This window comes from Narcine bancroftii, chromosome 5, assembly GCF_036971445.1.
Source record: "Narcine bancroftii isolate sNarBan1 chromosome 5, sNarBan1.hap1, whole genome shotgun sequence".
Classification (NCBI taxonomy): domain Eukaryota; kingdom Metazoa; phylum Chordata; class Chondrichthyes; order Torpediniformes; family Narcinidae; genus Narcine; species Narcine bancroftii.
Genome location: NC_091473.1, coordinates 165,473,497 through 165,485,690, shown reverse-complemented (window position 1 = coordinate 165,485,690; position 12,194 = coordinate 165,473,497). Strand labels below are relative to the sequence as shown.

Below are 12,194 nucleotides of genomic sequence, written 5' to 3'. Positions count from 1 at the left end.
TTCCATTGTATGAATACAATGTTATTACCATCTCTAAACAGCATCACAATTCAAGAGAGTGTGTAAATCTTATTAAAAAATTTAAACCAACTCTGACCCATATGTACGTGTTGTCATATTGGACTGACCGTTCAAAAAGAGTTTAAAACAATGCAGAGTTACAAGATAACACGAGCCATCACTTCCTCACCGCTTCTGGTTCATGAGCAGCTCTCTGTGCAGTTCTTGGTGACTTCTGGAAGCTTTGACTGGATTCAGAAGTTTCTTGGGTCTGATCAGGTCAGGGTTGTTATCAAAATAATCTGGCTCTGCCATGAGACATCTGATCTCGGAAGGATCACTGTGCCTTTCAGAGTACATGGAAGCTAGAGAGAAGGTCATCATATTGTCAGTCTAAAGTTCCACATAAACTTCATGTTCAAAAATCTTTACCGTGCTTGGTTTATTGTGCAAATAAATGCTAATTCTATTTAATTCTACCCTTCCTCTCTTTATTCTGGCTATCTTTTCCCCACATTCAGTTCTGAAGAAGGGTTTTGAATTAAAGCATCAATTCTCCAAATCTCTCCACAGGTGCATCCTGCCCCAGTGAGTCCCTCCAATAACTAATTTTTTTGCTCTGAATTCCATTCCCATTTTCTTGCACAACAGTTTTACAGAAGGTTGAGTCATTTAATAAGAATTGGGAGGCAAGTTACAAATGTTTTCAAACAAGAGCTCTGGGCTATTTTGACATTTCTTGGATTTTTTTTCTAAAAAAAGGTCAGTGCACGTTGACAACATTTTCCTATGTAGATAGGCATATTGAAATAATATGCAAAAGTCAATACATTGTCCTCTGTCATTTGTTCCAAAGCAAGGCCAAAGACCAATAGCTACTTTGTACATTTCATGCTTACTTGAAACTTAAAACAAAATCTTTTCTCATCAGTGACCGGTAGCTCATTGAGGAGTAATCCTCCACAAACTCTTAGGAAGGTACTTCATTAAATTGGAGGCCTGCATCATTATGCTAATAATCAGAAACACCAGAAAGCTGAAAGCAATCTGAAGGAAGAGGTATGACTTAAGTCTGCATTACGGGAATATCCAGACTTGTGAGACTCTTTTGCTTCTTGTGTTGCCCGGGAACTTCTGTCCATTTCAAATGCATCCCCTTGTACTTTGCCTCCTGACACACAGTAAATAAACTCGAGAGGCTTTTATTCACAATGGACAAGGACCCCATCCTGTGGCGTGACCCGGGCTTTCTGGGGCAGGGCCACAGTGCTAGAGGCTTTATACAAGGTCAAAAGAGGGAGGGGCCACAGGTACAGTCACAAGACAGGGCGGAGCCAGGTAATCAGGAATACAGCAGTTCACCACACCTCCGTCATGCACATTTGCATCAAATAGTCTAATGCAACTCGGGAGTATTTTCGTAGTTAGGAAGCACCTAATGGGTGACTGGATAAATCCAGCCATTTCACATTTTCACCCAATGGCACCTTAATGGACAAGGGGTTTCTTTAACTACAAACACATCGCCCCATAATCCCGTGTCATTTTTATTTTAATTGAAGGCTTGTGGCCATTCAGTCCTGGTTAGGCCCCACAGATTAGATAGGATGTGCTCCCCAAGAATGTCTTTGAGTCCTGACTGTCATTCAATTTAGCTTCCACTCTTCCAGGCCAGGTGACTCACATGAGTTAAAGGACACGTGTGAGAATCTGTTGCGGCTACCTAATCATCTGAGGACAAGTGGTGCAAACATGGGTTGCAGGCGCAGAATTCTAATTCTCTCTGGGAGCCTCTTTCTATCAGAGAGATATAAAAAGCCAGAGAAAAACACAGAGAAACAGATTTCTCCTCAAGTCAGTGCCAATAATTTTTGAAGGAAAAAAACACTTCTTGCTGTATAAGAAGAGCCATGCCTTGGATTAATGCATTTCCTGCCAGCACTAAAATTACTTGCAATGCAATGGCCCCTCCTGTCAATGTTTAATGAAAAATAAAAAAAATATTTCCTTCGGTTGCGAGAGATCATGATATCAATATTAAATTGCACCCTGTCCTCTTTTCAGGCTGAAAATTTGGCACTTGAATTAATAGTTAAGATTGCCTCTATTATACAACGAACTAAAAATGGCTAATCAGTGCATGATCAGCTATTAAACATATTTAAGCATGTTACAAAAGATTGTTTTGTGGTAATGTGTGTCGCTTGCTATTTCATACCACAGTCATTGTTGATTAGTGTCCCAAATGCCCCTGTCACTGATCTCAGTCAGGCCAAACCTAGGCAATAAATACAACTATGAAAGAGAACATTTAGTGTCAAAGTCCAATCCACAACCCAATTCTGATTCAGGCTTGCTCACACGAATGGCATTCTATCAACGATGCAGAATTTCACTGGTGTTGGGAGGGAAATGGTGGTCATCTTTCTACCCCAGACTTTTCATTCCATCTAGAGAACACTTAACCATAACCATATCACCATTTACGGAGCGGAACCAGGCCATGTTGGCCTTTCGAGTCCGCACCGGTTCACTGATTTTGTGCGCCCTCTTCAGGCATTGGTCCCGGTAGATCTTCATTCAATAACGATGGGCAAATTCAATGCGGGTGGAATCAGTCGTAGAAAGGTTTGTGAAACGTGCAGTTCAATACTTCTGGGCACATTCAATACAGGGTCAATTTAAAATTTGAACCTCCCTGATTAACCTCCCACGAGGGACCTTGTCAAAGGCCTTTCTAAAGTCCATGTAGACAACATCCACAGCTTTTTCTTCATCAACTTTCCTGGTAATCTCCTCGAAAAACTCCATAAGATTGGTTAAACACAACTACCACATACAAAGCCATGTTCACTATCCTTAATCTGTCTCTACTTGAATAAATTAATTCAAAAGGCAGTACCTACAAGTTCAAATTGAGAGCTTATGGTTCTTCACAGGGTGGAATAACAATCAAATTCGGATTGTGTTTCAGACTTCTCTAATTTTCTTCACAATAGCTTGCAAGCCATACCCTTACACAATATCTAGATCCTCCATTAATACACCAATTGATTTAATGATATAGCACAGTAACAGCCCAAGAGGGTGCACTGCTTGTGTCCAGTCAACCTACAAACCTTGTAAATCTTTGGAACAAGGGGGGAATCTGGAGCACCTGGTGGAAACCTGTGCAACCACGGAGAGAATGTACAGTGTCGGATGAGAACCCAGATTCTAGTGCTGTAATAGTGTGGTGCTAATCACAATATGAACCAGAATGCAAACATTTTATTCCACTTCACAGAACAACTCTTTCAGCTAATTTTTCAATTGATCTGATTTTATGATCTATTCCAATGGTTCTCGACCTTTTTCTTTCCACTCACTGTCCACTTGAAGTAATCCCTATGCCAGCGGTGCTCTGTGATTAGTAAGGGATTGCTTAAGGTTACTGAAATGTTTTGCTTGAGAAAAATTGTCATTGGCCCGGTTCCTTTGGAGTTATGAACCCGTGCACGTAACGAGTCAATGAGGGATGAGGAAAAAGGTTGAGAACCACTGGGCTATTCAAAAAATAGATTCTAACTTTTCTACAAAAATGTTGGGAGGCCTATTTAAGGCTTGCTTAAATTACCAAACGATTACTCAGCGTAATCAAAGACTGTAGTTTTAAATAGATCCATAAGGTGTATGAAATTTTTAAAAAATGAATACGGTGGAAAACTCAACATTGTCAGAAACCATTTGTGGAAAGAGAAACAGAGTTAAGGTACCTTCTTTGCAACTGGCAAAGAGAGGAAGCAAGTTAGTTTTTAAGTTTAGGGATGAACAGATAATACCTGCAATAGGTGATAATTTGTAGAGGTTGTCCAGTCAATGAATTCCTGTGGGCAGAAAGAGTGTGAAAGAGAGAACAAGAGAAATGGAATGAACTTAGATCATTTACAGCAGAAATGTTAATTTCCAATATGGATAGAGGGCGAGGTCTGGAATTGCATATGTTGATATAGGGTCTAGAAAGATATGACATGCCCAAGTGGAAGATGAAATGTTATTCCTCAAACTTGTGCTGGAGGCCACAGACTAATAATGTTAAAGTGGGAGTGTGATGGAGAATGATGTGGTAGCAATAGGGGTCCTGAGTCATCCCTGTACATTGAAAAAAGGTGCTCCACAAAATGGTCACATGATATGCATTTACTTTTGTTCAACTGTAAGGGAATCAGATGATGAATACCAAATGCACTACACCAGACTGGAGGAAGTGCAAGTCATAACCTCTACAATTTACTCCTATGGAACTTTAGCATCACCTTATCACAGCTATCCCCTTGGTCCTGTCCGCGCCAATCTTCACCTTCTCTGCAACTTCAAAACTTGCTTGACAAATGGTAGTCGACCTGAAATATTAACTCTGTTTCTCATTCCACAGATGCTGCCTGACATTAAGAACAGGTTGTGGTGGCTTTCAGGGTAGGTTATATGGCTCTGAAGAAAAAACAGCATCGATTGATCGATTTGCACAGTTTTTAAATAAACCAAACACAAAACAGTGCCAACATTAAAGGCAGTGCTCAATGTACTTCATGTGAACTTGAGTTTCTGGTTGCAGATTCTCTCTTAGTTCTGACAAGTGTACAATTGGATGAAAGAGGCTCTCTGCATTCTTAGCCTAGGCCAGTGGTTCTCAATCTTTTTCATTCCACTCACATCCAATTTACATAATCTCTTACGTAATCCCATAGGATGCCATAAGTACCCTGTGGTTAGTAAGGGACTACTTAAAGCAGAACGTGAGGAGAATAAACGGCCGAGAACGACTGGGAGGTTATGTCTTCACACAAAGTAAGTAAATATATTCTTTATAAATAAAATTTGGAAACCCAGTCAAATGGAAAATATTGTTATTGTATCCATTTGCCCTCAGTCTAAAACTGAAGTCTTAGATTTTTTTTCAAACATCGTAATGCCATTGCGTTGACACAATCCTCAGTCCAGTCCCATAGATCAAACATGCGATACTTGGTTTCTCTTGAATGTCAACAGTTCAAAGTTCAACTTTATGTTGCATTTCATAATCACTAATAGGAAGTGCTCATTTCAGAAATGCTACAGGTTTCTGGGGAAGAACTAACCTTCCCAGCCATTTAATGCCTATTGCTGCTACTTTCCATTCACCATGGCAATGCACTCTCACTGTATAAGCAAAGCAATGCCTTGGATTAATGCATTTCCTGCCAGCACTAAATTTATTTGCAATGCAATGGCCCCTCCTGTCATGGTGCTGTAATGAAGATTTTTCATTCTAATCAAAATAGGACTGGAGGCTTTTTGTATCAATAAAAATGAGCCACCAATTTATTCAATTTCAGTGAAATATTTCAATCTTAATGTTCAACTAATGATTTTAAAATTATAAATATGGCATCAAAGCACAAATAATTGTTTAGCTGAAGCATTAAACAATATGCTACAAAGAAAATCTAAGCAATCCTACAACCAATGGGTCAGGGAAATCATGTCAGATTTCAGATTTATTGTCAGAGTACATAGATGACATTACATACAACCCTGAGATCCTTTTTCCTGTGGCCAGGCAGAATTACCACAAATTAGTAGTGCAAAAACCTGTACACAGTGTATATATGTAAACAAATAAAAGACTGTAAACAGATAATGAATGTAAACAAACTGACTGTGCAAAACAAAGAGAATAAAAATAATCAATAAAATGTCAGAGTCCTTGAATGAGTCCCTGATTGGGTTTGTTGTTGAGGAGTCTGATGGTGGAGGGGTAGCAGCCCTGAACCTAGTGGTGCGAGTCTTGTGGCACCAATACCTCTTTTTTGATAGCAGCAGTGAGAAATTAGCATATGCTGGGTGGTGTGGATCCTTGATGATTGCTGCTGCTCTCTGACAGTAGTGTTCCATGTAGATATTCTCGATAGTGGGGAGGGTTTTGCCTGTGATGTCTTGGGCTGTTTTCACTACTTTTTGGAGGGCTTTACACTCAAGGGTACTGGTGTTCCCCATATCAGACAGGTCAGCACACTTTCCACCCACCTCTGATTCCCCCATTGATCAATGGTTTGTATACTACGGGCTTTCCCTTCCTGAAGTTAATAATCAGCTCCTCTGTTTTCGTGACATTAAGTGCAAGATTGTTGTTGGTGGACCATTCAGCCAAGTTTTCAATCTCCTTCCTGTACGCTGACTCATCCCCTTCCTTTATTCAACTCACTAACGTGGTATCATCAGCAAATTTGTAGCTGATGTTATTGTCATACCAAGCTACATTGTTGTAGGTGTAAAGGGAGTAGAGCAGGGGTCTAAGAGTATAGCCCTGTGGTGCTTCGGTACTGATGGAGATTGTGGAGATGTTCTTACCAATCCTCACTGATTGTGGTCTGGAGGTGAGGAAATCCATGATCCAAGTACGCAGTGGGGTGTTGAGTCCAGGTCTTGGAGTTTGCTGATCATTTTTTAGGGGATGATGATGTTAAATGCTGAACTGTAGTCGATAGTGAGCATCCTGATGTAGGCATCTTTGCTGCCCAGGTGTTCCAGAGCTTGATGTAGAGCCCGTGAGATGACATCTGCTGTAGACCTGTTACTACAAGAGGCGAATTGGAATGGATCCATGTCACCGCTCAGACAGGAGCTGATCTGCTTTATCGCCAGTCTTTCAATACACTTCCTCACTGTTAATGTAAGTACTACTGATCGATAGTCACATCAAGGATTTGAATATTTTCAAACATGTGGAGACATCCGTGCAGTCTGTGCCTACTTGTAACCAGCTGCGAGCCTCCATGGTCTCAAAAAATGGCACAGCACAACACTCAAGTGAAAGGGCAAGGCCGGAGTGCTTGGGATTATCTTCAGCCACAATTGTTGAGTAGAAGTATGGTTCTCAACAGGGCCCACGGCACATTTAAGTCAAAGCCTTTTTATCTCGTGCAATATTAATATTTTTTATGTCGTCGATAGGCATGGAAGAAACTAAACCTTGATGCTTAAAAGGGAAAGGAGCCTATAAACTTTGAGGAGAGTCCTGGGGCGCGTGGGGGGGGGGGGGGGGGAGGAGGGAGGGGGAGGGAGGGGGCACAGCCAAAGAAAGGGTTGAGAATAACTGATGTGGAAGTTCCATCTCAGCTTCCTTCTGAGATTTCTCTCACATGCCATCCTTCCTTTTATTTTTTAAATTATTTTCATTCATATTAAACATTACAAATGTAAAAATCCATTATACATGGCTATTCAACAATTGGTACAGCAAAACAAGTCTATATATTGAAAAACACATTCACAAATCGTAATCCAGGTCATATATTAGTCAAACAAAAGAACAAAAAGAAAGGGGGAAAGAAAAAAAGAAAACTCCTTCCCACTGTTGGCAGTGAAATAAAAGCAAAGGGAGAAAAAGGAAAGCATTAAGGAATTAAAAAGGATTTTGGTCAGAGGGTCAAGTTATTTTGAAAGTTTATAAAGTGGGAAAGTGAGTGATGAATGACCCCCACACCATCTGAAATCCTATATCTGAATTATTAACTGAAGATCGAATCCTTAAGCCAATTCGATTCCGCATGGACACAAGATCTATTAAAGGCTCCAGCATTTAAGAATGTGTCACTGAATTAGTTGTACCTCTAATCGGGCATCTATTGGGCACGAGAAAATTGTCCAGGTGTGTACCAAATACTTCGGTTCTTAAACTGAATCGCAGAATTTTCACTTATCAAGTTTTGATTCCAGGAGTCACCAACAAGTAAGTATTCCCTGAAAATGGATGACCAGCTCCTAACACCTATCAAAGCAACAATTTCAAGCCTGTACTTCTACAATTTTATCCCTTATTAGTTACGTGAAAAACTTTGAGTGAGCTCTGTTCATTTGCGGAGGCCAAGTCGTTTCAGCTAGTGCTGGGAAGGGTTCCACCAAATCATCCAAGGGACAGTACTTCATCAGAGAAATATTTGGATGATAGCAGCATTAAAAATTGAACAATTCCAAGTGGCTTTGAATAAATAAACCTTTTCTCTTTGGGCAAATGTATTTTTTTTAAATTGAAGAAACTGAATCTTATTAAAATCCTATTGAGTGGTCTGCCCAGTCCGCTGACTTGAGGAAGTCCTGTAACCATTCTTCAGCCTCCTGTGACCATTGTCTAGCTGTTGAGTTTTGTTCTTTACGAAGTCCGTTCCTCTAACCTCCTCAGCACACGCGCTAACACGATCCTTACAGAAATCCACCAAGGTGGTGTCTGCCAAAGATCTAGAGTGACACAAGGTGAGCCACAGAAACATGCTCCTGACTTGGGAGACCTGTCAAATGTAAACATTCAATCATACAAGAGCATAAATGAGATACATTACTACATCAGGTCCCTTCCTCTCAGTGAATTATCTGTGCAAGCACCACCAATGAACTCTATATATCTTTGCTCGTCTAGTTTTCTTACGCATACAGCGCCTTCCATAATGTTTGGGACAGAAACATTTTTTCTTTATTTGCCCCTGTGCTCCAGAATTTTACATTTGTAATCAAAAAATTCACATGGTATTAAAGTGCACATTCCAGATTTTATTCACAGTTACTTGTACACATTTTGGTTTGACCATGTAGAAATTACAGATGTTTGTGAGTACTTGGGTACGTTTAATTGCTTTATTGGTGCAGGTATCAGAGAGCTCGGTTTGCTTCTCAGCTTTTGTTCAGCTTTTCAGCCTGTAGTTGCCATTTTTCAACATGAGAATCTGAGTTGTGCCAATGAGAATTAAAGAAGCCATTATGAGGCTGAAAAACAAGAATAAAAGAATAAGACATCACCCAAACTTTGGGATGACCAAAATCAACGGTTTGGAACATCATTAAGAAGAAAGAGTGGACTGCTGAGCTCCGTAATCGCAAAGGGACTGGTAGACCATGGAAGACTCCACTCCCTGCTGATGACAGAAGAATTCTCATCATAATGAAGAAAAATCCAAAAGAAGAAATCAGATTAGAAACACTTTTCAGGATGTGGTTGTGTCAGTGACGACCGTCTGCAGAAGATTTCATGAACAGAAATGCAGAGGCTACTCTGTAAGATGCAAACCACTAGTTAGCCACAGAAACAGGATGGCCAGATTACAGTTTACCAAGAAGTATTTAAAAGAGCCTGCAGAATTCTGCAAAAAGGTCTTGTGGACAGATGAGACCAAGATTAACCTGTATCAGAGTGATGGCAAGAGCAAAGTGTGAGGCGTAAACGACCTATCCAAGATCCAAAGCATACCACCTTGTCTGTAAAACATGGTGGTGGGGGTGTTATGGCCTGAGTACGTATGGCTGCCAGAGGTACTGGTACACTTATGCGGTGTAGTTGGTGTAGCGGTGCAATGACTTTACAGTGCCAACGATTGGGACCAGACTGGGGTTGGAGTCCTGCGCGGTCTATAAAAGGTTTGTACGTTCTACCCATGACTGTGTGGGTTTTCTCCGGGGGCTCCGGTTTCCCCAACCAATCAAAATGCACTGGGGGTGTAGGTTAATGGGGTGTAAATTGGACGGCATGGACTCATGGGCCAAAATGGCCTGTTACTGTGCTGTATGTCTAAATTTGATGTCGAAATTCAAATTTTTTTAACTGCCGATGGCAGTAGCAAAAAGAATTCTGAAGTGCATGGAAACATATTATCTGCTGTAGTGTGGATTATGGAAAGTCATGGGGCCTCTGTGACTGGAACCTGGTGGGATTGCAGAGTGTCATGTGACCTCACTAGATGAAGCCTAGTCAGAAGTCGCCTCACCTGCCAGTCAATAGTTAGATCTGCCCACAGGCTCGCTCTCTCTCTCTCTCTCTCTCTCTCTCTCTCTCTCTCTCTCTCTCTCTCTCTCTCTCTCTCTCTCTCCCCCCCCTCCCCCTCCCCCATGGAGACCATCATTAAACTCCAGGCTGCAGCTCCGAAGGGCTGACTGCAATGGGCCCGTCCCGGATCCTGAGCCGTGGGCAATGCTGGAGACCAAGTTCATTTGATGTACTTGCTAGTGGTAATTAATTTGCTGTTTGTTAGTATGCTGTGCCTGCTTGAGATAGAGAGAGTTGGAGGGTACTGTGTGTTTAACCCTTGCATCCCCATTCGCGAGTTGAGAATGTTTAGCAATAATTTATTCATACCCGATGTACAGTTATTTGTGTATAATTGCAGTGTCGGTACCATCGCTGAGCTCCAGGTTGCAAGCCACTCTGGAGGGCCAACAGCAATGGGCCGATCCTGTCGACCAAGCCATGGTCAATGCTGGAAATCAGGTTTATGTGTATGAACTAATTTATTTGTTACGCGGTATACTGTGCCTGCAGGTGGCAAGTGCTGAAGAAGTTAAACCCTTATTTCTTGGTCTACCGTGCCTGTGTGCTGGATATGATAGTCTGTCAGTGTGTGGCCTTTTTGTGAATTCCCCCAGGTGTAAATAAAGACCATTGTTTGTTCATAACATGTGTCCAGCCTTGATTCTTTTTGAACCCATTGAATCTATTCTGCACACATCTGTTCAAGATTGAGCAAATGCCTCCAAACTCATTAGACAGCGCTTCATCCAACAGCAAGACAATGATCCCAAACAGACTGCTAAAGCAACAAAGGAGTTTTTCAAAGCTTAAAACTGGAAAGTTCTTGAATGGCCATATATCCAAGCTTAAAACGGCACCCCTAGAGGCCAGTTCACACTCAATCTCAAGCAACCAGCAAATTCATTTATCTGGCATCTACCAATCCCCATAGGTGCTGGATCCTGGGGGCTATTACTGTATTTTTATTGCACATTTAAAATGTTTTAGGTTGAAGATTTTTGATCAGTTCTGATGATGACGATGATCTGAAATAAAAGCAGAAAATTGCTGGAAACACTTAGCAAGAATATCCTTCATCCTCAACGGTCAGAACAAGGAAGGATTTTCAACCTGTAATGTTACCCCTATATACTGTAGACTGACAGAAACAAGCCCCCTCTCCAATAATGTATGTGTATGTTAACCATGCACATCTACAATATGTGCACACCCTTAACGGGTCTGTAGAAGACAGCAAACATTTACCACAAAGTCATAAAACATTACACAGTGCAGAAAACAGGCCTTTTACCCTCTCTTGTCTGTGCTGAACTATTTTTCTACCTAGTCCCACTTATCTGGACACATTCCATATCCCTTCCATCCATGTACTCGTACAATTTTTTTCTTAAATGTTAAAAGTTGACCCCATATTCATGACTTCAGCTGGAATCATGTTCCACCTTCCCACTACTCTCTGTGTGAAGATATTCCCCCTAGTGATCCCCTTAATCCTCTCCTTTCACCCTTAACCCATGTCCTCTGGTTGTATCCCACCCATCCTACTTGCATTTACTCTATCTATACCCATTATAATTTTGTATACCTCTGTCCAATCTCCCCTCATTCTTTTCTGCTCTAGGGAATAAAGTCCTAACATGTTTGACCTCAGAATTAGAACACATCAGGAAATTCATTGTTTTTGGGCAGTATTGCAATTATTGCTATAAATTACATTTAAAATAAATAAATTAGTACAAAGGAAGAGAAAGTGATGCAGCGTCTGTGGTTCATTGTCCATTCACAACTCCGATGGCAGAGCTACCCTTGTGCTGCTAAGTGTTGGTGTTCAGGCTCCTGTACCTCTTTCCTGATGGTAGCAGGGTGAAGAAGGCATGGCCTGGGTGGTGAGGGTCCCTGAGGATAGATGCTGCTTTCTTAAAATACCGCCTCTTGTAGATGTCCTCGATGGAGTGAGGACTGGTCCTGTGATGGTGCTGGCCAAGTTCACTAATCTCTGTCGTTTTTAGTAGTAAAGCAGGAAAGTCTATAAACGCCGTGGTTGAAGTAAAAGCACAATGCTGGAGAAACTCAGCAGGTCCTTTCTATAGCAAAAATAAAGATGCAGAACCGATGTTTTGGGCTTGAGCTCCTTCATTAAGGTATGATGTTTTTCCCTGTTCTGTGCATTGGTATATCCAGTGATGTAACCAGTCAGAATGCTCTCACAGTACACATGTAGAAATTGCAAGAGTCTTTGGTGACATTCCAAATTTCATCAAACTTCTCACGAAGTAGAGCTGCTGGAGAGCCTTCTTCATGATTGCATTGACATGGAGGCTCCAGGACAGATCTTTAGCGATGTTGACATCCAGGAATTTTAAGTTCTTAACCCTCTCCA

The 12,194-nt window shown here is 41.2% G+C and overlaps 1 protein-coding gene across 18 annotated transcripts in view; it reads right to left on the bottom strand.

The window, feature by feature from the left end:
• The window catches only part of LOC138764132 (protein FAM107B-like), a 196,789-nt gene that overhangs the window by 31,873 nt on the left and 152,722 nt on the right, over positions 1-12,194 (bottom strand). For 13 of the 18 annotated variants that reach the window (XM_069939560.1, XM_069939569.1, XM_069939571.1 and 10 more), the window contains one exon: positions 191-365. In XM_069939560.1, coding sequence (XP_069795661.1) covers positions 191-365 — 175 coding nt within the window. Of the gene's footprint in view, positions 1-190; positions 366-3,821; positions 3,846-4,295; positions 4,471-12,194 lie in introns of those variants that run through there. The other 5 variants (XM_069939567.1, XM_069939574.1, XM_069939573.1 and 2 more) reach the window with 3 other exon arrangements.